The sequence below is a fragment of the Scyliorhinus torazame genome, chromosome 2 (assembly GCF_047496885.1).
Source record: "Scyliorhinus torazame isolate Kashiwa2021f chromosome 2, sScyTor2.1, whole genome shotgun sequence".
Classification (NCBI taxonomy): Eukaryota; Metazoa; Chordata; class Chondrichthyes; order Carcharhiniformes; family Scyliorhinidae; genus Scyliorhinus; species Scyliorhinus torazame.
Genome location: NC_092708.1, coordinates 264,329,354 through 264,350,043, shown reverse-complemented (window position 1 = coordinate 264,350,043; position 20,690 = coordinate 264,329,354). Strand labels below are relative to the sequence as shown.

Here is a 20,690-nt window from a genome sequence, read left to right as displayed (position 1 = left end):
GTCCAAACTGAGGCGTTCAAAGGGACGGGAAGCCTTTATCAGGTGCGCTCTATCTGGCCTGAAAAAATGCGGTTTGCATTCTGCGCAGATTTGGCAGTTCCTGGTGACTGTTCGGACCTCCTCGACGGAGTACGGGAGGTTGCGGGCCTTTATGAAGTGGTAGAAACGAGTGACCCCCAGGTGGCAGAAGTCCTCGTGGAGGGCTTGGAGATGGTCCACTTGTGCGTTGGCACAAGTGCCGCAAGATAGGGCATTGGACGGCTCGTTCAGCTTTCCGGGACGGTACAAGATCTCATAATTGTAGGTGGAGAGTTCGATCCTCCACCGCAGGATCTTGTCGTTCTTTATCTTGCCCCGCTGTGCATTATCGAACATGAAGGCTACCGACCGTTGGTCAGTGAGGAGAGTGAATCTCCTACCGGCCAGGTAATGCCTCCAGTGTCGCACAGCTTCCACTATGGCTTGGGCCTCCTTTTCTACTGAGGAGTGGCGAATTTCTGAAGCGTGTAGGGTCCGGGAGAAAAAGGCCACGGGTCTGCCTGCTTGGTTGAGCGTGGCCGCCAGAGCTACGTCGGACGCGTCGCTCTTGACTTGGAAGGGGGGGGGACTCGTCGATGGCGCGCATCGTGGCCTTTGCGATATCCGTTTTGATGCGGCTGAAGGCCTGGCAGGCTTCTGTCGACAGGGGAAAAGTAGTGGACTGGATTAGTGGGCGGGCCTTGTCTGTGTACTGGGGGACCCACTGGGTGTAATAAGAAAAGAAGCCCAGGCAGCGTTTCAGGGCTTTGGTACAGTGGGGGAGAGGGAACTCCATGAGGGGGCGCATGCGTTCGAGGTCGGGGCCTATCACTCCATTACGCACTACGTAGCCAAGGATGGCTAGACGGTCAGTGCTAAACACGCATTTTTCCTCGTTGTAGGTGAGGTTGAGGGCGTTAGCGGTCTGGAGGAATTTGCGGAGGTTGGCGTCGTGGTCCTGCTGGTCGTGGCCGCAGATGGTGACGTTGTCGAGGTACGGGAACGTGGCCCGTAAACCGTGCTGGTCGACCATTCGGTCCATCTCCCGTTGGAAGACCGAGACTCCATTCGTGACGCCGAATGGAACCCTTAAGAAGTGGTATAGCCGCCTATCTGCTTCGAAGGCAGTGTACTTGCGGTCACCGGGGCGAATGGGGAGCTGGTGGTAGGCGGACTTAAGATCGACGGTGGAGAAGACCTTGTACTGTGCAATCCGATTGACCATGTTGGATATGCGGGGAAGAGGGTACGCATCTAGCTGCGTGTACCTGTTGATGGTCTGACTGTAGTCTATGACCATCCTTTGCTTCTCCCCTGTCTTCACTAATACCACGTGGGCTCTCCAGGGACTATTGCTGGCCTGGATTATGCCTTCCTGCAGCAGCCGCTGGACTTCGGACCTAATAAACGTCCGGTCCTGGGTGCTGTACCGTCTGCTCCTGGTGGCGACGGGTTTGCAATCCGGGGTGAGGTTCGCAAACAGGGAGGGCGGTTCGACCTTGAGTGTCGCGAGGCCGCAGATAGTCAGTGGGGGTATAGGGCCGCCAAATTTGAATGTTAAGCTCTGGAGGTTGCATTGGAAGTCCAACCCCAGGAGGGTGGGAGCGCAGAGGTGGGGAAGCACGTACAGCCGGTAATTTTTGAACTCTCTCCCCTGCACTGTTAGGTTTGCGATGCAGAACCCTTTGATTTCAACGGAGTGGGACCCTGTCGCCAGGAAAAATTTTTGGGTGCTTGGCCGAATTACAAGGGAACAGCGTCTTACCGTGTCCGGGAGAATAAAACTCTCCGTGCTCCCTGAGTCGATCAAACACGGCGTCTCGTGCCCGTTCACCAGCACCTTTGTCGTTGTCGTCTGGAGCGTCCAGGGCCGTGACTGGTCGAGGGTCACCAATGCCAAACGTGGTTGGTGTATCAGATCGTTGTCTTCAGGCAGAGTGGAGCCGTCCACGCTGGGGTCCTTGCCTGTCAGCCAAGATGGCGGCGTCCATGGATCGCACGCGGTCGGGGGTGGACAAAATGGCCGCTCCCATGAGTCGCACGCGGCCGGGGGTGGACAAAATGGCCGCTCCCATAGATCGCACGCGGCCCGTGGGTAGGAAGATGGCGGCGCCCGTCCCCCCCTCGTGGTGTCCGGGGTCCAAAATGGCAGTGCCCGTTGGCCGCCCGTGGGTCGCTGGGGGGTGTTGAGCCCATGGTCCCATTTGTTCCCCGGAGGTAGCGGCGACCCCACGGGACTAGCACACCGCTGCGTAGAGCCCCTTTTTACCGCAGCTTTTGCAGGTGGCCGAGCGGGCCGGGCAGCGCTAGCGGGGGTGTTTTGGCTGCCCGCAAAAGTAGCAGCGGGGCCCCCCCAGGTGGTCTGGGATTCTGGCTGCGAACGCTTGCGGAGGGGTTGGGGTTGCCGGGGGGTCGGTTGCGGCGGGGGTCCAAGGAGCCCAAGGGGCTGCAGCGCGGTCGGGGGCATAGGCGCGGGCGTTTTGGGAGGCCACGTCGAGGGAAGCTGCGAGGGCCCGTACCTCTGTGAGTCCGAGAGAGTCTTTCTCTAAAGGTCTCTGGTGAATTTGCGACGATGCTAAACCTGCTACGTAAGCGTCTCTGATCAGGAGGTCCGTATGTTCGTTCGCCGTAACCGCTGGGCAGTTGCAGTTTCGTCCCAGGATCGTTAGAGCATTGAAGAAATCGTCTAGCGATTCCCCGGGGATTTGTCGTCTCGTCGCGAGCTGGTAGTGTGCGTAGACCTGGTTGACGGGCTTAATGTAGATCTCCTTCAGCAAGTTGAGCGCCGCTGGGAATTCTTCCGCGTCCTCGATGAGTGAGTAGATTTCGGGACTCACCCTGGAATGCAGGACCTGCATCTTCTGGTCTTCTGTTGGTCTGCCGGGGGCCGTTCGGAGGTATCCCTCAAAGCACGCCAGCCAGTGTTTAAACGCTGATGTTGCGTTAGCTGCGTGGGGGCCGATTCGCAGGCACTCCGGGGTGATCCGGAGCTCCATATTCCTTTTTAAGTCTGCTCAATAAATTGTAGCACCATCGATCACACACGAGGCGAGACGTAAAGAACTTCAATCGAGGCTTTATTGAGCAGACTTGTTTAGACTCGTTCCCCAGCAGCTCAGTCACAGAATGCAGCTGCGGGGATTAAACCCAGGTTCTTATACCCCGCCTATCTGGGTGGAGCCCAGTAGGCGGCGGATCCAATCGGGATCCAGCATCTGTCCTCCAATGGCTCCTCGGCATTCATGGTGTACCGTATTACCCTTAATACACACCACCACACTCCCACAATCCAAAGATATGCAGGTTTGGCCACGCTAAATTGCCCCTTAGTATCAAAAAGTTCAGGTGGGGTTACTGGGTTACGGAGATGGGTGGTGGAGACGTGGGCTTAAGTAGAGTGCTCTTTCCAGGGGCCAGTGCAGACCTGATGGGCCGAATGGCCTCCTTGTGCATTGTAGGTTCTATGACTATGACTCAGAATTATCACTGTCCTAATAATGTGGTGATTATTCCTGACCTCCATCTCATCACATTTATTGCCTACAGTCCTTCATACATGATCCTGTATTCTGTCCTCAGTCCCTCCGTTATGATCCTGTAACTGCAGTACGGCCTCAGTGCCTCAGACATTATTCTACAGCTGTATTCCAGCCTCAGCCCATCAGATATAATCCTGTAACTGTATACTAGCTACAGTCCCTCAGATATGATCCTATAAATGTATCCTGACCGGAGTCCCTCAGACATGATCCAGTAACTCTAGTCTTTTTAAAATAAATTTAGAGCACCCAATTCATTTTTTCCAATTAAGGGGCAATTTAGCATGGCCAATCCACCTAGCCTGCATATTTTTGGGTTGTGGGGGCGAAAGCTACGCAAACACGGGGAGAATGTGCAAACTCCACACGGACAGTGACCCAGAGCCGGGATCGAACCTGGGACCTCTGCGCTGTCAGTAACTCTAGTCTGATCTCAGTCCCTCAGACATGATCCAATAACTCTAGTCTGATCTCAGTCCCTCAGACATGATCCAGTAACTCTAGTCTGACCTCAGTCCGTCAGACATGATCCAGTAACTCTAGTCTGCATTCAGTCCCTCAGACATGACCTAGTAGCTCTAGTCTGACCTCAGTCCCTCAGACATGATCCTGTAACTCTCGTCTGGACTCCAGTAGCTGTATTCTGGCATCAGTCCCTGCCAGAAATGTTAATTGTTATTTCCTGTGTTTTGCAGGCAATCTTTATGGAATATGACAAAGATACTTCTGGTTTGATTGACAGCTATGAAATGCGCACTGCTGTGAATGATGCAGGTGAGTGGGAATGGGCCAGAAATGTCTACAGATGGGAGTTAGACTACAATGCAGGTGAGTGGGAGTGAGTCAGCATGATTGTGGTGGAATTGTGCAAACGGATACCTGTAAATACCTGAATAGCTGGACTTGAAAGAATTTGTTTCCAGTTCTTGAAGTTTAGGTGCTCCAGTGATGCAGTCAGTAGACTGGAACGTTTTCAGACAAATTCTATTCCAGAAGGAGATATGAAAATGTTGATAAAGGAAAGGTTCTGATCTCAGGAGCCCAGCTTGCCCCTCTGTATTTGCTGCAGTTGCTGGTTCTTGAGAACAACATTTAAACATTTTTATCCAGACCTTCCCTTCCAGCCACAAGATCCGTGGGCTCGATTTTGGTCAAGGTGTAATTGATTTCCAAGTTAGAAGCTCGAGAGTCAGTCCCAAGCCCACTAGGATAGTAAGGACAGCTTTTCTAGGATCATGCTCATTTCCTGATTAATGGTAGGGGAATTTGTGCAACACTTCAACCAGTGCCAGCAGGAGAGGGGAAGGAAGTGAAAGAAAAATGTTTATATCTTGTAATTGGCCGAGCATGCATTAACATTTTGTTCTCATGGTTACACCAGTCAAAGCGTCACTCATTTTTATCATTTGGAGCTCCTGATGCCTCATGTTCCTTACCTGGTGATAATAATAATCTTTATTAGCCTCACAAGTAGGTTTACATTAACACTGCAATGAAGTAACGGTGAAAATCCCATAGTCGCCACTTTCTGACACCTGTTCGGGTACACTGTGGGAGAATTCAGAATGTCCAATTCACCTGACAAGCACATCTTTCGGGACTGGTGGGTGTTAAGTAATGGGTTAAAAGACATTGCAATTAGTTGTCTCATATCTGTTAAGTATCCATTAATTGACACTGATATGTAACGGGGCTTCAGGTGGCCTCTGGCAGGTGATGTATAGTCGGAGTTTTGTGCAAAGGCTGTTGGAATGAAATAAATGTGTGTTTGTGAAAAAGGCACAGAACTTTAGACTTCATGGGCGAGATTCTCCGACCCCCCCGCCGGGTCGGAGAATCGCCGGGGGCTGCCGTGAATCCCGCCCCCGCCGGTTGCCGAATTCTCTGGCACCGGATATTCGGCGGGGGCGGGAATCGCGCCGCGCCAGTTGGCGGGCCCCCCCGCGTGATTCTCCGGCCCGGATGGGCCGAAGTCCCGCCGCTAAAATGCCTGTCCCGCCGGCGTAGATTAAACCACCTCTCTTACCGGCGGGACAAGGCGGCGCGGGCGGGCTCCGGGGTCCTGGGGGGGGCGCGGGCCCACCGATCCGCGGGCGGGCCTGTGCCGTGGGGGCACTCTTTTCCTTCCACCTTCGCCACGGTCTCCACCATGGCGGAGGCGGAAGAGACTCCCTCCACTGCGCATGCACGGGAATGCCGTGAGCGCCCGCTAACGCTCCCACGCATGTTCCGCCCGGAGATGTCATTTCCGCGCCAGCTGGCGGGGCACCAAAGGCCTTTTCCGCCAGCTGGCGGGGCAGAAATTCATCCGGCGCCGACCTAGCCCCTTAAGGTTGGGGCTCGGCCCCCAAAAATGCGGAGCATTCCACACCTTTGGGGCGGCGCGATGCCCGACTGATTTGCGCCGTTTTGGGCACCAGTCGGCGGACATCGCGCCGTTTCCGGAGAATTTCGCCCCTGATCACAGCAACTAAAACATCTAACAGTGGGGGAAAACTGAAGCGTCTGGAAGAAACCCACGCAGACACGGGGAGAACGTGAAATGAATGAAAATCGCTTATTGTCACAAGTAGGCTTCAAATGAAGTTACTGTGAAAAGCCCCTAGTCGCCACATTCCAGCGCCTGTTCGGGGAATTTGGTACGGGTTGAACCCGTGCTGCTAGCTTTGTTCTTAATTACAAGCCAGCTGTTTAGCCCACTGTGCTAAACCGGCTTTCATGCAGACTCCACATAGACAGTGACCCAAGCGGGAATCAAACACGGGTCCCTGGCACTGTGAAGCAACAATGCTAACCACTGTGCCGACAGGTCAGATGACGGAATCCTGTCATGAGTTTAATTTTTGAATATGCCTGCCAAATATGCGTCGGCATGTTCAATACCCACTTTCTGGCAAAAAAGTACTAGAAATGGTGCACCATTTTAATATCCCAGTCCTGGTCACCATGTGGAAAATGCAAAGCCAGGTTCCTGCAGATTCTGGAAACTTGAAATGAAAAGGTAAATGCCTCAAATACTCAGGAGGTCAGGCAGCATCTGTGGAGTGCGAAATAGAGTTAACGGTTCAGGTCAATGAAAACGAGATAGGAGCTGGAGTAGGCCACAGTGATTGTTGAGCCTGTCGTTCACGACAATTATGGCTTATCTTTGGCTTTCTTCAGAGCCCAATTTGGGAAAATCCACCTTCTTTTAACTGCAGCTGAAGGGCACAATTCAATGGCCTCTTCACGCCCAACCTGGTGTCGGGATGACACCATTGAATCTTGTGAGACACATGTCATGAGATTCCCGTTGCTCTGATTCAATGGAATCTCGCGAGACTTTGCGATCTGGATCTCGCACTCGTTGGGTGAGAACCAGATATGCATTTTTAAATTAAACATTAGGCTAATTTAAATATGAATCTGCTGGATTCTCCTGGGACCCTGGTTCACCGGCCACGCCTGGGAGACCTCACCAAACGTGGCCCAGTTGTGCTCCCGCCTGGGGGAGTCTCCCAGGTCATTAAAGATTCCGGGTGGTTTGGCATTGGGCAAGGTTGCACCTGGCACTCCCACTGGCAGCTGGGCACCTTGGCATTGACAGACTGGCACCTTGGTGCTGCTACCTGGGCACCCTGGCAGTGTCACCCTGGCACTGCCAGGGTTCCTGGGTGGCACTTCCAGGCTGACTGGGGCACTGCCAAGCTGTCAGTGCCAGGGTGCCCGGGTTCCAGGTTTCCTGTGCCAGGTGTCGGGCCCGGGTGTGCCTTGCCCATAAGAAGTGGGATGAGAGGGGTGCTCTAGGACCACGGAAGATGTACATTGGTTGAAATGGAGGGGTTCGGAGGCTACGGTTGGGTTTCTGGGGGGGGGGGGGGGGGTAAAAAAGAACAGGGTTGCCTTTAAAAATGGCAACACAATCTGCAAGTAGAGCTGACTAAAGTACGGCTTCAATGGGGAGTCCCTCGCCAAGGCCAAAAAAAAAGGGCAAAGTGCCGTTGTAAACAGGGTCTTTCTCGGCACTGCAGGCATCGAGAAATACCCTGCTAAACACGCCTGAAACTCTGCCCAAAATCCTGTTCCTTATTCCGGAGCAAATTACAGGTAAACCTCAGTGCACTCTGGACATTACATCAAATTACTTTCCACTAACCTTCTTTATATGTACTGCAACCAAAACCCTAGCCCTTATATTCTTGAGGCTGGAGCACCTCAAAACTGGATCAGACCTCCTGACACCAATATTGGGCTGGTGATACTGTCAGCAATGATCATCCTGGTCATGTCTGAGGAGGAATTTCTTCAGCCAGAGGGTGGTGAATCTGTGGAACTCTTTGCTGCAGAAGGCTTTGTAGGCTAAATCACTGAATGTCTTTAAGACCTAGATAGATAGGTTCTTGATTAATAAGGGGATCAGGGGGTTATGAGGGAAAGGAGGAAAATGGGAATGAGAAACATATCAGTCATGATTGAATGGCGGAGCAGTCTCGACGGACCGAATGGCCTAATTCTGCTCCTATGTCTAATGGTTTTATGATCTGCAACACATTCTCTCTCTGGTATCTCCATATATTGGGGTGAAGGTAATAGAGGGCACTATAGTCCTAGATTAAAACTGCAAAATGAAGATAATGCCTACTACACTTTCAGCCTCACACTTCAAAATGTTAAGCATTTTGCCCCAGTGGACTGTGTGTGTGGTATTACCGCAATAGACTATGAGCAGTATTACAACAGTGTTTAGCGATGTTACCACAGTTGGCTGAGAGTGGTTAATTATGGGGAGGGTTTCAATTGCCAGAAGATACAGTTCAGCTGTGCCAATTGGTTGGAACCTCCTTCACATCTTTTTTTCTCCTCTAGCCTACATGGATTATGATATCACCTAAACCTATGGTTTGTTCTATTAGATTATAACATTTCCAGAGCTGTCTGATTTTCTATGTTTGTTAGACAATTCATTCCAAAATATATGCTGACCTTCATAAAGCTTGGGTTAGCCCCGAACCGAAGTATTGTGTCCACTTTCGGAAGATCGTGAGGGTCCTTGAGAGGGTGCAGAAGAGATTTACTAGAATGATTCCAGGGATGGGGCAGTTTAGTTACAAAGTTAGTCTAGAAAAGCTGGGGTGTTCTCCTTGGAGCAAAGGAAATTGAGGGGAGATTTGATAGAAGTGTACCAGATTATGACAGGCCTGGATAAGGTTACAAAGTAAAACTGTTCTCATTGGCTTGATATTAAAAGGACTAGGGGACACAGACTTAAGATTTTGGGAAAGAGATGCAGGGAATATGAGGAAAAACTCTTTTATGCAGTGAGTGACAAAAACCTGGAACTCTCTGGCAGCAAGGGTGATGAAAGTTGAAGCAATCAATAATTTCCAAAAGAAATTGGATGGGAACTTAAAGAAATTGAGCGGGGGAACAGAACTGAATGGATTGCTTCATGGAGAGATGGCATGTATCCATGGGCTGAATGGCCTCCTTCTATGCCTTAAATGATTCTATAACCAGAGGAGCCTGACGTGTACGGCTTTGTTTTTAATTTATTCTTTGGATGTGGGTGTCACTGGCAAGGGCATCATTTTTTGTCCTTAATTGTCCTTGAGAAGGTGGTGGTGAACTGACTTCTTGAACTGCTGAAATTCATGTGATGTGGGTACACTAACATTGTTGTTAGTGAGGTTGTTCCAGGTTTTTGATCCAGTGACAGTGAAGGAATGATGTTATAGTTCAAAATCATAGTATATGACTAGGAGGGAAACTTTCAGATGTTAGTCTTCCCATGCGCCTGCTGCTCTTGAACTTCCAAGTGACAGAGATCAGGCATTTAGGATGTGCTGTCCAACGAGGTTTGACAAGTTGCTGCAGTGCATCTTATATATGGTGCATCTTATATATGGCATAGACTGCTGTCACTGTGCATTAGTGGTGGAAGGAATGAGTGTTTTAGATCACAGAATCATAGAATTCCTACAGTGCAAAAGGAGGCCATTCAGCCCATTGAGTCTGTACCGACCCTCTGAAAAAGCACCCTACCTTGGCTCACTCCCCCGTCCTATCCCCATAACTCCGTCTAGTCTGCACATCTTGTAGACTAAGGGGCTAATTAACATGATCAATCCACCTAACCTGCACATCTTTGGACTGTGGGAGGAAACCTGAGCACACGGAGGAAACCCACACAGACTCAGGCAGGAATTAAACCCAGGTCCCTGACACTGTGAAGCAGCAGTGTTAATGATTGTGCCACCGTGCCACCTCTGGTGGATGGTTTGCGCAACAAGCAGTTTCTTTATCCTGGAAGGTGTTGATCTTCTTGAGTGTTGTTGTACCTGCACTCATCCAGGCAAGTGGAAAGTATACCATCATACTCCTGGCAGGTGGCTTATGGATGGTGGACAGGCTCTGGGGAGTCAGGAGGTGAGTTACTCACCACATAATTCCTCTCACCTCTTGTATCCACAGTATTTACATGGGTGGTCCAGTTTATTGCAATTGGAGGGAAATGTTGATGACACTGTTGGTGAGACTACCTGAGATGTATTTTATATTCTTATTTTTTGTTCTTCAGGTTTCCATCTGAACAGTCAGCTCTATGAGATCATCTCCATGCGCTATGCTGATGAAAATATGAACCTGGACTTTGACAGTTTCATCTGTTGTATTGTGAGACTAGAGGGGATGTTCAGTAAGTGCAGCAACATTCTCAGTGTCTTTTCCTCAGTCACAATGAAGTCTGAAGCCTGTGTGGAGCACTGGGACAAACTTTGTCCTTTTAACTTTTGTGATTTGGGTTTTGATTCATCAACACACAAGAGTGTGGGAATGCCCCTTCTCTCATGATCCAAAAAATGACTAAGGCAGAACTGAATGCTTTTGATGAGTATGGTTCCATTGTTCAAAAGGGTCCCATTGTGGCACTAATTTATTCCTGGTGACTGTCACCACAATATTCCTATTGATTCCTCCAACATTCCTGATGATTCCTTCACCTTTCCTAATGACTCCTACAAAAGTTTTAATTAACAAAATAGTTAATTCCCCCACCATTCCTGGTGACTCCCTGGACCATTCCTGGTGTTTAGGCTCACTGGCATATATGGTCTGTTTCTCCCATCCTTCCTGGTCACAACCCCCAACATTCTTCAAGATTAAAATGCTACTGAGTAAGCCAAACCCTCTTTCTCTGTCTGCTTCCCTCCATGCATGATCAGATATCCCTGACCACCATCTGCCCCAATCTCAACCACCTACTCTTCCTGACCACCATTAGGATCTAACTGCAACCAGAATTCCCTCAACAGCACCACTGCAATTGGGATCTCCTCCCCCCGGCCCTCTAGACCCATCTACTCTCCTTGGTTGTGATCTTGTTCTTCAGGCTTTCCTTTACAATTGTCTCTCGCTTCTGGGTAGGATACCGACTGGAAATAATTTATAAGGGTTTTGCAGTTAAAAAACCGTAGCAACCCGGGAATCCCATTCTTCTCGGATGGTCAGCCTCAAAACAGTTTCCTTCGCATGGAACGTGCATCTAGGTTAAATTTCAGGCTTCAGGCTCAGCCACAAACTGTGCACGCATTTCCCAGAAGGAGAAAACAGTTCAGAACAGTATTCTTTATTACCCTGTTTTACTGGTGTTCCATTTTAAAATATACGAGACCAGTTCAGACTAGTATTCTTATTTCCTTGTTTTGCTGTTTTTTTCTTCCGGGTCCTAAGCTATCAGGGAATAGCAAATCGTTTTTGATATTCGTTATATCATCTAGATCAGTGGTTCCCAACTTTTTATACGTAATGGCACACCTCTATACTGTAAAAGAATTTTGAGGCACACCTCCTATTTTCTCTGCCTTCTTTGCTGACCGAGGTCTTCATTTTTGACTTTTCCCTGTCCTCTCTTCTGTTTTTTTTTTACCTCTCCCTGTCTCTCTTGCTTCTCCCAGGATTTTGGAGCCCTTTTTGAGTTTTCACTTTTTGTGCAGGTGTATGGGACTTTTGTCTTCAGTTCCAAGTCCCATTGGTCATGCGGATGGGCCTGATCAATGTAAAGACTCTAAACCACGCATGTGCGGCTCTTTCCCAGCCAGTGCATGCGTGGGAGACCCAAGATTCATTGGGTCTTGGAGATGCCAACCACAGAGCTGAAGACAAAGGTTAGTTTTAGTTTAATTACGTGAATTTTGAATCTGTTTTCACAGCACGCCAGTGTGCAGCTGCACATTTGTTGGGAACCACTGATCTAGAGTAACAACGAATAGATAGATAGCAAATAGGAAGTTCAGTTCCTGGGCAGACACATATCTCATAATTCAGAATAATGCTGGCAAGAGCTTCAAAGAAAGCATTTGTGGTCTCCTAAGTTAGGGACTATCAAATGACCCAGAGAAGGATCGGTACAAAGTGGCAAGGCAAAGATAGATTTAAATATTGTAAGGAATAGTCAACAATTTGCAACTGTCCTGTATTATGTGGACATTCTATTCACTCAGTTGATATTGAGCCATAAAATTAGGCAGGCAAAGGGTTGACCTCTACTGAATTTGCTGACCATAGAGTTAAATACAAGCTACAACACTGAAGCAGGTAATTTGGCCTGAAAGGTCTATGTTGGTGTTTATCCTCCACACAAGCAGTGTGCCCACCGTGATCCCATTTTCCTTTATCCCCTCTACTGAGTAAAGGCAAGATTGAAATTTGGCTGTGATGACCTTATGCGGTGTTCAATATAGGAACAGTTGTCAATTCTCCACTGGCTAGATTTACACATGAGTGAAAGACCTGTGGGCAATCTGCTCGTCTGGAACCAGGGGCGAGATTCTCCGACCCCCCGCCGGGTCGGAGAATCGCCGGGGGCTGGCGTGAATCCCGGCACCGTATACTTGGCGGGGGCGGGAATCGCGCCGCGCCCGTTGGCGCCTCCCCCCCCCCCCCCCCCCGCGATTCTCCAGCCCGTATGGGCCGAAGTCCCGCTGCTAAAATGCCTGTCCCGCTGGCGTAGACTAAACCACCTACCTTACCGGCGGGACAAGGCGGTGCGGGCGAGCTCCGGAGTCCTGGGGGGGGGGGGCGGGGCGATCTGGCCCCGGGGGGTGCCCCCACGGTGGCCTGGCCCGCGATCGAGGCCCACCGATCCGTGGGCGGGCCTGTGCCGTGGGGGCACTCTTTCCCTTCCACCTTCGCCACGGTCTCCACCATGGCGGAGGCGGAAGAGACTCCCTCCACCGCGCATGCGTGGGAATGCCGTCAGCGGCCGCTAACGCGCCCGCGCATGTGCCGCCCGGAGATGTCATTTCCGCGCCAGCTGGCGGGGCACCAAAGGCCTTTTCCGCCAGCTGGCGGGGCAGAAATCCATCCGGCGTGGGCCTAGCCCCTTAAGGTTGGGGCTCGGCCCCCCAAGATGCGGAGCATTCCGCACCTTTGGGGCGGCGCGATGCCCGACTGATTCGCGCCGTTTTGGGCGCCAGTCGGCGGACATCACGCCGATACCGGAGAATTTCGCCCCAGATTCCAAAGTGAATCAGTGGAGAAACTGGACAATACTCAAACGTTACAATGCTACACACCAAAAAAGAAAATTTATTTGCACTGTTCTATGCTTTACGTGATCTCTCTATAATGGGCTTTATTCTAAAACATTGAAAATAAAAGCCAAAGTTAGATGAAGGAAAACAACAAAGAAAGACCTGAATGATGCAGCAAGCTGGACAGGCTTGATTCCTTTTCTAGTGTCTAGACTATTATTGAGTTCTCAGATTTACTGGAATTCACCAGTGTTAAACCCATTTATGCCTTTGTGTTTTTTTTTTAAGAAGAGGCATTGTCTTCATTTACCCCTTTTTATTCTGCAGGAGCTTTCCATGCCTTTGATAAAGATGGAGATGGAATCATTAAACTCAGTGTTCTGGAGGTAGGTGCAACTGGCAATCACATGATTGAATCATATTTCTTTATCAGGGATAACAGTCCTCTCAGTATAAAGATGTGTAGGTTTGGTGGATTGGCCATGCTAAATTGCCCCTTAGGGTGGGGTTTGGGACTGGGAAGAGTGGTCTTTCAAAGTGTTGGTGCAGACTTCACTAAGAAGAATAACAAGGAACAATACAGCACAGGAACAGGCCCTTCGGCCCTCCAAGCCTGTACCGGTCATGGCCAAAACCCTCAGCACTTCCTTGTGCCGTATCCCAAAGAACAATAACAAAGAACTTGGGTGGCAGGGGGGGACGATTCCAGATGGCCCGGCCCCATCAGATCGAGATTGTATGAGACAATGGATATGTAGTCAGTGAGAGGGAAGGATCATTTTGTCAGACATGAATAACTCACATGAGACAGGTCACCTGGGTAAAGAGGCAATGAATCCTCACCTCCTGCGGAGCAGGCCAACCTCAATGATTGCTCTCTCCTCAGTCAACCTCACGATCATAGGAGGTGAGGACTCTAATCGCTGGTACTTCGCCCCCGTCTTGGCCCTTTCCTGCTTATTATGGGTTATCTTCTCCTGTGGGGACAAAGAGAGGGCATTGTGAGGTGCATGCTTGATGGGTCAGGCGGTCTATAGCTGGTGGCATGTGTGGCCAATGCACCTGGACATTAAGCGGTTGTGCTGGTGGGTATCAGTGGCTTCTGAGGAGCAAGCTCAAGGATCGGATGTGGGGAGGGAGCGAGGTGCCAGTCAGTAATTGTGGGGGTGGGGAGAAGGGGGTGTTGGGAATTTGAGTGGTGACTGGCAGAACTTACGTCAGGAGAGAGGTGGTAACTTACTCTTGCAGCTTGTTGGAGGTCGTTGGTCTTCTTCTGACACTGTATGGCGGTCCTCCTGGTCATGCTGCTACTGCCTCCCAGGTGGTATTGGTGACCCTGCTGCTGGTCCTCCGACCACCTCGAGGGAACAGGGGGCCCAGGGCCGGACCGGAGAATCCCTGCGACTGGTGCGAATCGTGCCACGCCGGTTTGCGGAGAATCAGCGCCATTGCCGCTGGCGTGGTTGGCGCACCGCCGGTCAGGGGCCGCTCTATGCAGCCGGCCTGCCGATTCTCGGCCCGGGGTGGGTCAAGCGGCTGTCGTAAAAACGCCGCATCCCACCGGCGCCGTCCACACCTGCTCTCAGCCGGCGGGAACTCAGCGTGGAAGGGTCGGAGGGCGGACTGTGGGGCAGGAGGGGGTGTCCAACCCCAGGGAGGGGCCTCCGATGTGGCCTGGCTTGCGATCAGGGCCCACCGATCGGCGGGCCGGCCTCTCTCGCTGGCGGCCTCCTTTCTTCCGCGCCGGCCCCTGTAGTCCTGAGCCATGTTGTGTCGGGGCCGGCGGGTTGAAGGAAGCCACTACACATGTGCGCGTTGGCACTGGTGCTAGTGTGCATGTGCGCGTTGGCACCGGTGCCACTGTGCATGTGCGGTTCCTGTGGCGCCCAGTTCACACCGGGATCAGCAACTGGAGTGGCTTGGATCGCTCCAGTGCCACTCTGGCCCCCAATTGCTGATCCTGAGGCGGTGTTGACGGCGTTTCCGACGGTGTCAACACTTAGCCTCAGGATCACAGAATCCCGCCCAGGATGTCCCCATCTCACATCAATGGCATTGTAAAGCCTGGCCAGGTTGGCATCCCCAAAGCGAGCAGCAGATCTGTGTGCTGCCATGCTTGTGTGTTGACTGGGAGTGAATGGTGAGGGAGAGCTTAAAAGCATCTCCCTCTTGTTAGCAGCGAGTTGCTGAGCTGCGAGTCTGGCGAATCAGACGGTGAGACAGCCAATAATAGTGAGAAGCTTGTGGGGGCTCATTTCTGGCAATAAGTGCTGTTAAATACGGGTCACGATCTCATCAAAGCAGCCATCGGACAACACCCTGCCAAACACGCCGAAAATAATTTCTGCTAAATTGCGTCCCTTGGTGTTTGGGGGTGATATATTAGCAGCAATTGAGAATTGGCTAGCTAACAGGAAACAGAGAATCAGGATAAATAAACCGTTTTCAGATAGTGGAACTGTAACAAGTGGAGGACCATAGGGTTTATTAATGGGGCTCAACCATTTACATCTATATTAATGACTTGGATGAAGAGACTGACTGTATTGCTGCCAACTTTGCAGATGATATAAAGATAGGTAGGAAAACAAGTTGGAGAATACAGAGGGCACGATCGTACAGCCTCGTCGCAACCGACCTGCCGCAACAAGGCTGGTAAATCTTGTCAGAGGCCTCTTGCGAGATTTACGATGAGATCTCACGCGACATCGCGATCTGGATCTCGCCCTCACTGGGCGAGATCAGATTTGCATATTCAAGTGAGCAGTTAGGCTCACTTGAATATGCCTGCGCTGGAGGTGCGGGATCGAATACCTATGCCTGGGAGACCTCTCCATGGCGCCGTTTAGCATTGGTTTCCACAAACATGGACCAGGCATAACGGCACTTGGGGGTCTCCCAGGCGATCGAAAGCCCTTGGATGGTCGGGCCCTGGACAGGGTGGCACCCTGGCACCCCTGATGCCACCTGGGCCCCTTGGAACTGCTGCTTGGCACTCTGGCACTGCCATCCTGGAACTTCCAGGATGCCCAGGTGGCACTGTCAGGGGCACTGCCAGGCTGGCAGTGCCAAGGTTTCCTATGCCAGGGTGTGGACACTGGGATGCCCAGCCCTTATGAGTTAGGGTGAGATGGTGCTCGAGGACCTCCTAATCGTGAGTGGGGGGTCCGGAGGCCGTGGTGAGTTCCAGAGATCGGGGAGACTGGGGCACCATTTAGAAATGGTATTTAAAAATTGAAATGAAGCGAAATGCAACCTCGGCGGGGATTGTTCCTCGCCAAGACCTGAAAAAAAACCAGAGTTCTATTTAAGACCGGGGTTGTTCTCGGAGCCGTAGGTGCCGAGAATCACCCTGCTAAATGCGCCCAAAATGGCACTCTGTTTGTTTTTCGTTAAATCACGCCCAAAATCACGCCCAAAGGGTCTATAAAGGGAAAATAAAAGGTCAAGTGCGTGGGCAAAAATTTGGCAGATGCAGTATAAATTGAGATTGTTCACTTTGGCAGGAAGACTGACTATTATTTAAATGAAGGGAGACTGCAAATGATGAGGGACAAAAGGATCTGGGTGTCCTTGTATACGAATCACAAAACGTTAACATACGGGTACAGCAAATAATTAAGAAGGCAAATGGAATGTTGGCCTTTATTGCAAGGAGGCGGAGTCTAGAAATGGAGATGTCTTGCTACAACCACACAGGGGATTGGTGAGAATTCACTTAGTGTACTGTGCACAGTTTTAGTCTCCTTACTTTAGAAGGAATATACTTGAATTAGTAGCAGTTCAGAGAGGGTTCACTGGGCTGATTCCTGCGATAACAGGATTGTTCTTTGAAGAAAGATTGAGCAAGTTGGACCTATTTGCATTGGAGTTTAGGTGATCTTTTGAAACTTAAGATTCTGAGGAGGCTTGACAGGGTGCTGAGAGGATGGTTCCCTTCTGCTTCTACTTTTGCTTTGCTCATGGGGGAATTAGGGGCACAATTTAAAAACAAGGAGTCTCCCTTTTAAGATGGAGATGAGCAGGAAGTGGTTGTTAGTATTTTTAAAAATTTGTTCGTGGGACAGGAGCATTACCCATGAGAGGGCAGTTAAGAGTCAACCACATTGCTGTGGGTCTGGAGTCACATGTCGGCCAGACACGGTAAGGACGGCAGATTTCCTTCCCTAAATGAAATTAGTGAACTAGATGGGTTTTTAGTTGACAATGATTCATGGTCACCAATAGCTTTTTAATTCCAGATTTTTATTGAATTTAAGTTCACCATTTGCAGTAGCGACATTTGAACTTGGGTCCCCAGAGCATTACTCCGAATCTCTGGTTTGCTAGTCCAGTGACAATACCTCTACGCCACCACCTCCCCTTTGTAATTCTCATTTCCAGAGAACAGTGGAGGCTGAATTATCGAATATATTCAAGGTTGTGCTGGAGACTTTTGATCGACAAGGGAGTTAAGGGTTTTTGGGGGTAGGCAGAAAAATGGAGTTACGGCCACATTCAGATCGGCCAAGATATACTAAATGAGAAGCAGACTCGCTGGGCTGAATGGCAAACTGCTGCTCCTGTTTCTTATGATCGTAGCAGTCCCAGAATTCATTGCACATGCAATTTTTGACGGCGGAACAATATGAATCTGGCAGACCTCTGTTGAGCAGTTCCCCATTTCTATTATTCTCTAACGTGTCAGTCTCCAGCATGTGGCCCATTCTTCTCATCTGGGGAGCAGTGACCTTCCCTGCAGTTGCTATTCTCTGTTACAACCACCCTAGTGCGTGTAATCCAACTGAATTATAACTAATTCACTGGCATTTTTTTAAAAAAGCAAATGTGACAAATATCTTACAGTGCTGTTGAAGCCAGAGTTGCAGAATGTGACTGGTTATTTATGTCTTGAGTTACGTTTGTTACGATAGCATGTGAGGTAATAAGTGTGGAGTTCTCCCAATCAGTCTGCATCGGGTTTGATGGTGTGCACGTGAATCCGGCGGAAGCCAAAAAGTCGGAAACCTGCCGGGGTAATATCCTGTTGCAATTCTCCCAATGGTGGATCGCTCTTCCTGCTGGCAGGTGGCGCAAACTCCATTAGCATCTCATTAATCCTCATTAAAATAGCTGCCTGTCTGGCCTTTCGAACTTGCATCACGCCAGCAGGAATTTACATCGGCGTTGAAGCCAATTATTAATGAGTGATGTGCATAAGGTGGTCATCAGTTCACCAGAGACTTCAGGGTGAGTGCAACAACATTTTGCATCGTACTGTGCTGCTGCTGATGCACTGTTCACCACTCTGCTGGGGCAGACCGGTTTCTGCCTCTAACTCCACGCTGAGCTGGTCTTCATGGACATCACTTTGCTGCTGGACCCATGGACCCTCCTGTGTCACCGAGTTGGATCAGTGCTAGGCCTGGGAAGTACAGGGGTCTCCTTGCTCCTTGTGCCATGCAGCAGTCTTCATTTGGACAGGTCTGTGCTATGCGACTCGTGCTGGCACCACAACTAAGGTCTGAAGTTTGACCGGGGATGGAGAGCAAGGTGAAGCCAGAGTGTGGCCTAAGGAGGACAATGGGGCAATATGTAAGGGACGCTGTGCAAGGAAGGGGGAGGAGAGGGTGAGGGCTTATGAAGGCAGGCAGAGGCGCAAGGAGGTGTATGAAGAAGATGAACAATAGAAGGTGGAATGAAGACCAACTGGTGAGAAGCTGGACCCCGATAAGCCTGCATGAAAAGGGATACCACATCATTAGGATATTAGGAACGGGATAAATGACCATAGGAACGTAGGAATTAGGAGCAGAAGTTGGCAATTCAGCCCTTCGAACCTGCACTGCCTTTCAATCAGATCATGGCTGATCTCTTCCTGGTCTCAAAACCACCTCCCTGCCAGTTCCTCATATTCCTTTGACCCATTTTTTAAAATCAGAAATATATCTATCACTTTCTTGAAACCATTTAATGAATCCGACTCCACCACACCATGGAGCTGTGAAGACTCTAGATACAGTGTGGATACCGATTTTGGACATTCTGAATTCTCCCCCCAGTGTACCTGAACAGGCACCGGAGTGTGGTGACTAAGGGATTTGGACAGTAACTTAATTGCAGTGTTAATGTAAGCCTACTTCTGACACTAATAAAGATTATTAATATTGAGGTCCAAGTGGGGCATGGGCTTTGGGGGGAAGGTGGTTGAATCGAGGAACAGACACCACCTTGAGGTTGCTAATTTTTTCCGTCTGAGCTGCTGACATTCTACGGTCTGGTGAAGACAGGTGGGCTATGAGTGTTCTGGACTAGTATTTAAATATGATGCTGGGACCTTTTAACCTGTCAGCTGAGGGTGGGCAGACAAATCAGCTGCCATCCTGCCAGGAGAGTCAGAGGGGAACTCACTTATGCATAATTAATGTGGTTCCAAATGCAGGATCTGGCACGGGATCCTGCCATTCTGTTTGACGGGCCCAGCACCACCGGAGCTGCCCGACACTGAATTTAGTGAATGGGAGAATTCCACCCAAAGTTTGGGATTATACATTTCAGAACAGTTTAGCATGCTTTGCATAATGCATTTATTGAAATTGCAGTGAATGTTTTGAGTGAAGGGAATGCTTGGATGGACAAATTATGTTTCTTTGTTCCGCTATGTTCTTATCAGATATGATCACCAATTGAACACACTGCATTCCTTCCTGATGGGGTTAATGCTAATGTTGTTTTTTCCACAGTGGTTGCAACTCACCTTGTACGCTTAAAAATCTCAGGACCTGGTGGTTTACATGCCTGGCTATTACCTCAAACTCAACGCCCAAACCTCAACAGCAGCATATGCAAAATCAACCTCTTCTACCTATGATGACATTCAATGCTACTTCAGGAATCCAGGTGTAAAGCCGCCTGTTGCACACTGTCAGATCAGCATGTTTTACTGCAACTGTGTGAATCTTTGCAATTGGGAACATGTGAAGCCAGGATAAAAGTACAAGTTTTCTTTATCGCTCTTGTATGATTTTACAATAAAGCCCTTACTCTAAACTCTGTCTCCTGGTGGGTAGATGCATTGCTTGGTATAGCTTTGAGTAGAAGATCCCAGGTGCAGTGTTTGGGATTAGTCATTACAGCTGGTTTCAGGGCAGTGGGGAATTAACATCCACAGTTCTATTCAGTTGACCCTGCTGCAACAGTAAACATTTTGAAAATAAGGCCAAACTTGGTAGATTGTTTGAGGAAGCATCAATTAAATTAATTGCCAGCTTCCACACACATATATTATCCAGCAGGGAAGTGATCCTCTTTCCAAGTCAGGGGTGTTCCTAACACAGCCTGAGATAATTGAAGTCAGTACTGACAATGGATTACGTATAAATATAACTCCACACCAAGCTGAAGTGATATACTGAGCATCTCAACTTTATACAACTACTTAATGGTTCAAGAAGAAGCTCCACCACCACTGTCTCAGGGTTACTGGGGATGGGCAACAAACCCAGGCCTGGCCTGGAACTTCAAACTTCAAATTAAACAAAAATATAGCAGTTAAACACAGCAGCAGACCATACAGCAGTTGCCCTCCTTTGTCCGGTGTGCTACTGATCACATTTGCCCATCTTGTTCCTAATCCCTTTCTCGA

The 20,690-nt window shown here is 49.7% G+C and overlaps 1 protein-coding gene across 7 annotated transcripts in view; it reads left to right on the top strand.

Annotated features, from left to right (window-relative positions):
* The window catches only part of LOC140398211 (calpain-3-like), a 216,282-nt gene extending 196,187 nt beyond the window's left edge, over positions 1 to 20,095 (top strand). For all 7 annotated transcript variants that reach the window (XM_072486655.1, XM_072486601.1, XM_072486618.1 and 4 more), the window contains 4 exons: positions 4,253 to 4,331; positions 10,114 to 10,230; positions 13,394 to 13,452; positions 19,789 to 20,095. In XM_072486655.1, coding sequence (XP_072342756.1) covers positions 4,253 to 4,331; positions 10,114 to 10,230; positions 13,394 to 13,452; positions 19,789 to 19,815 — 282 coding nt within the window. In that variant the 3' untranslated portion in view covers positions 19,816 to 20,095. The remainder of the gene's footprint in view (positions 1 to 4,252; positions 4,332 to 10,113; positions 10,231 to 13,393; positions 13,453 to 19,788) is intronic.
* The last annotated feature ends 595 nt before the right edge of the window (positions 20,096 to 20,690 follow it).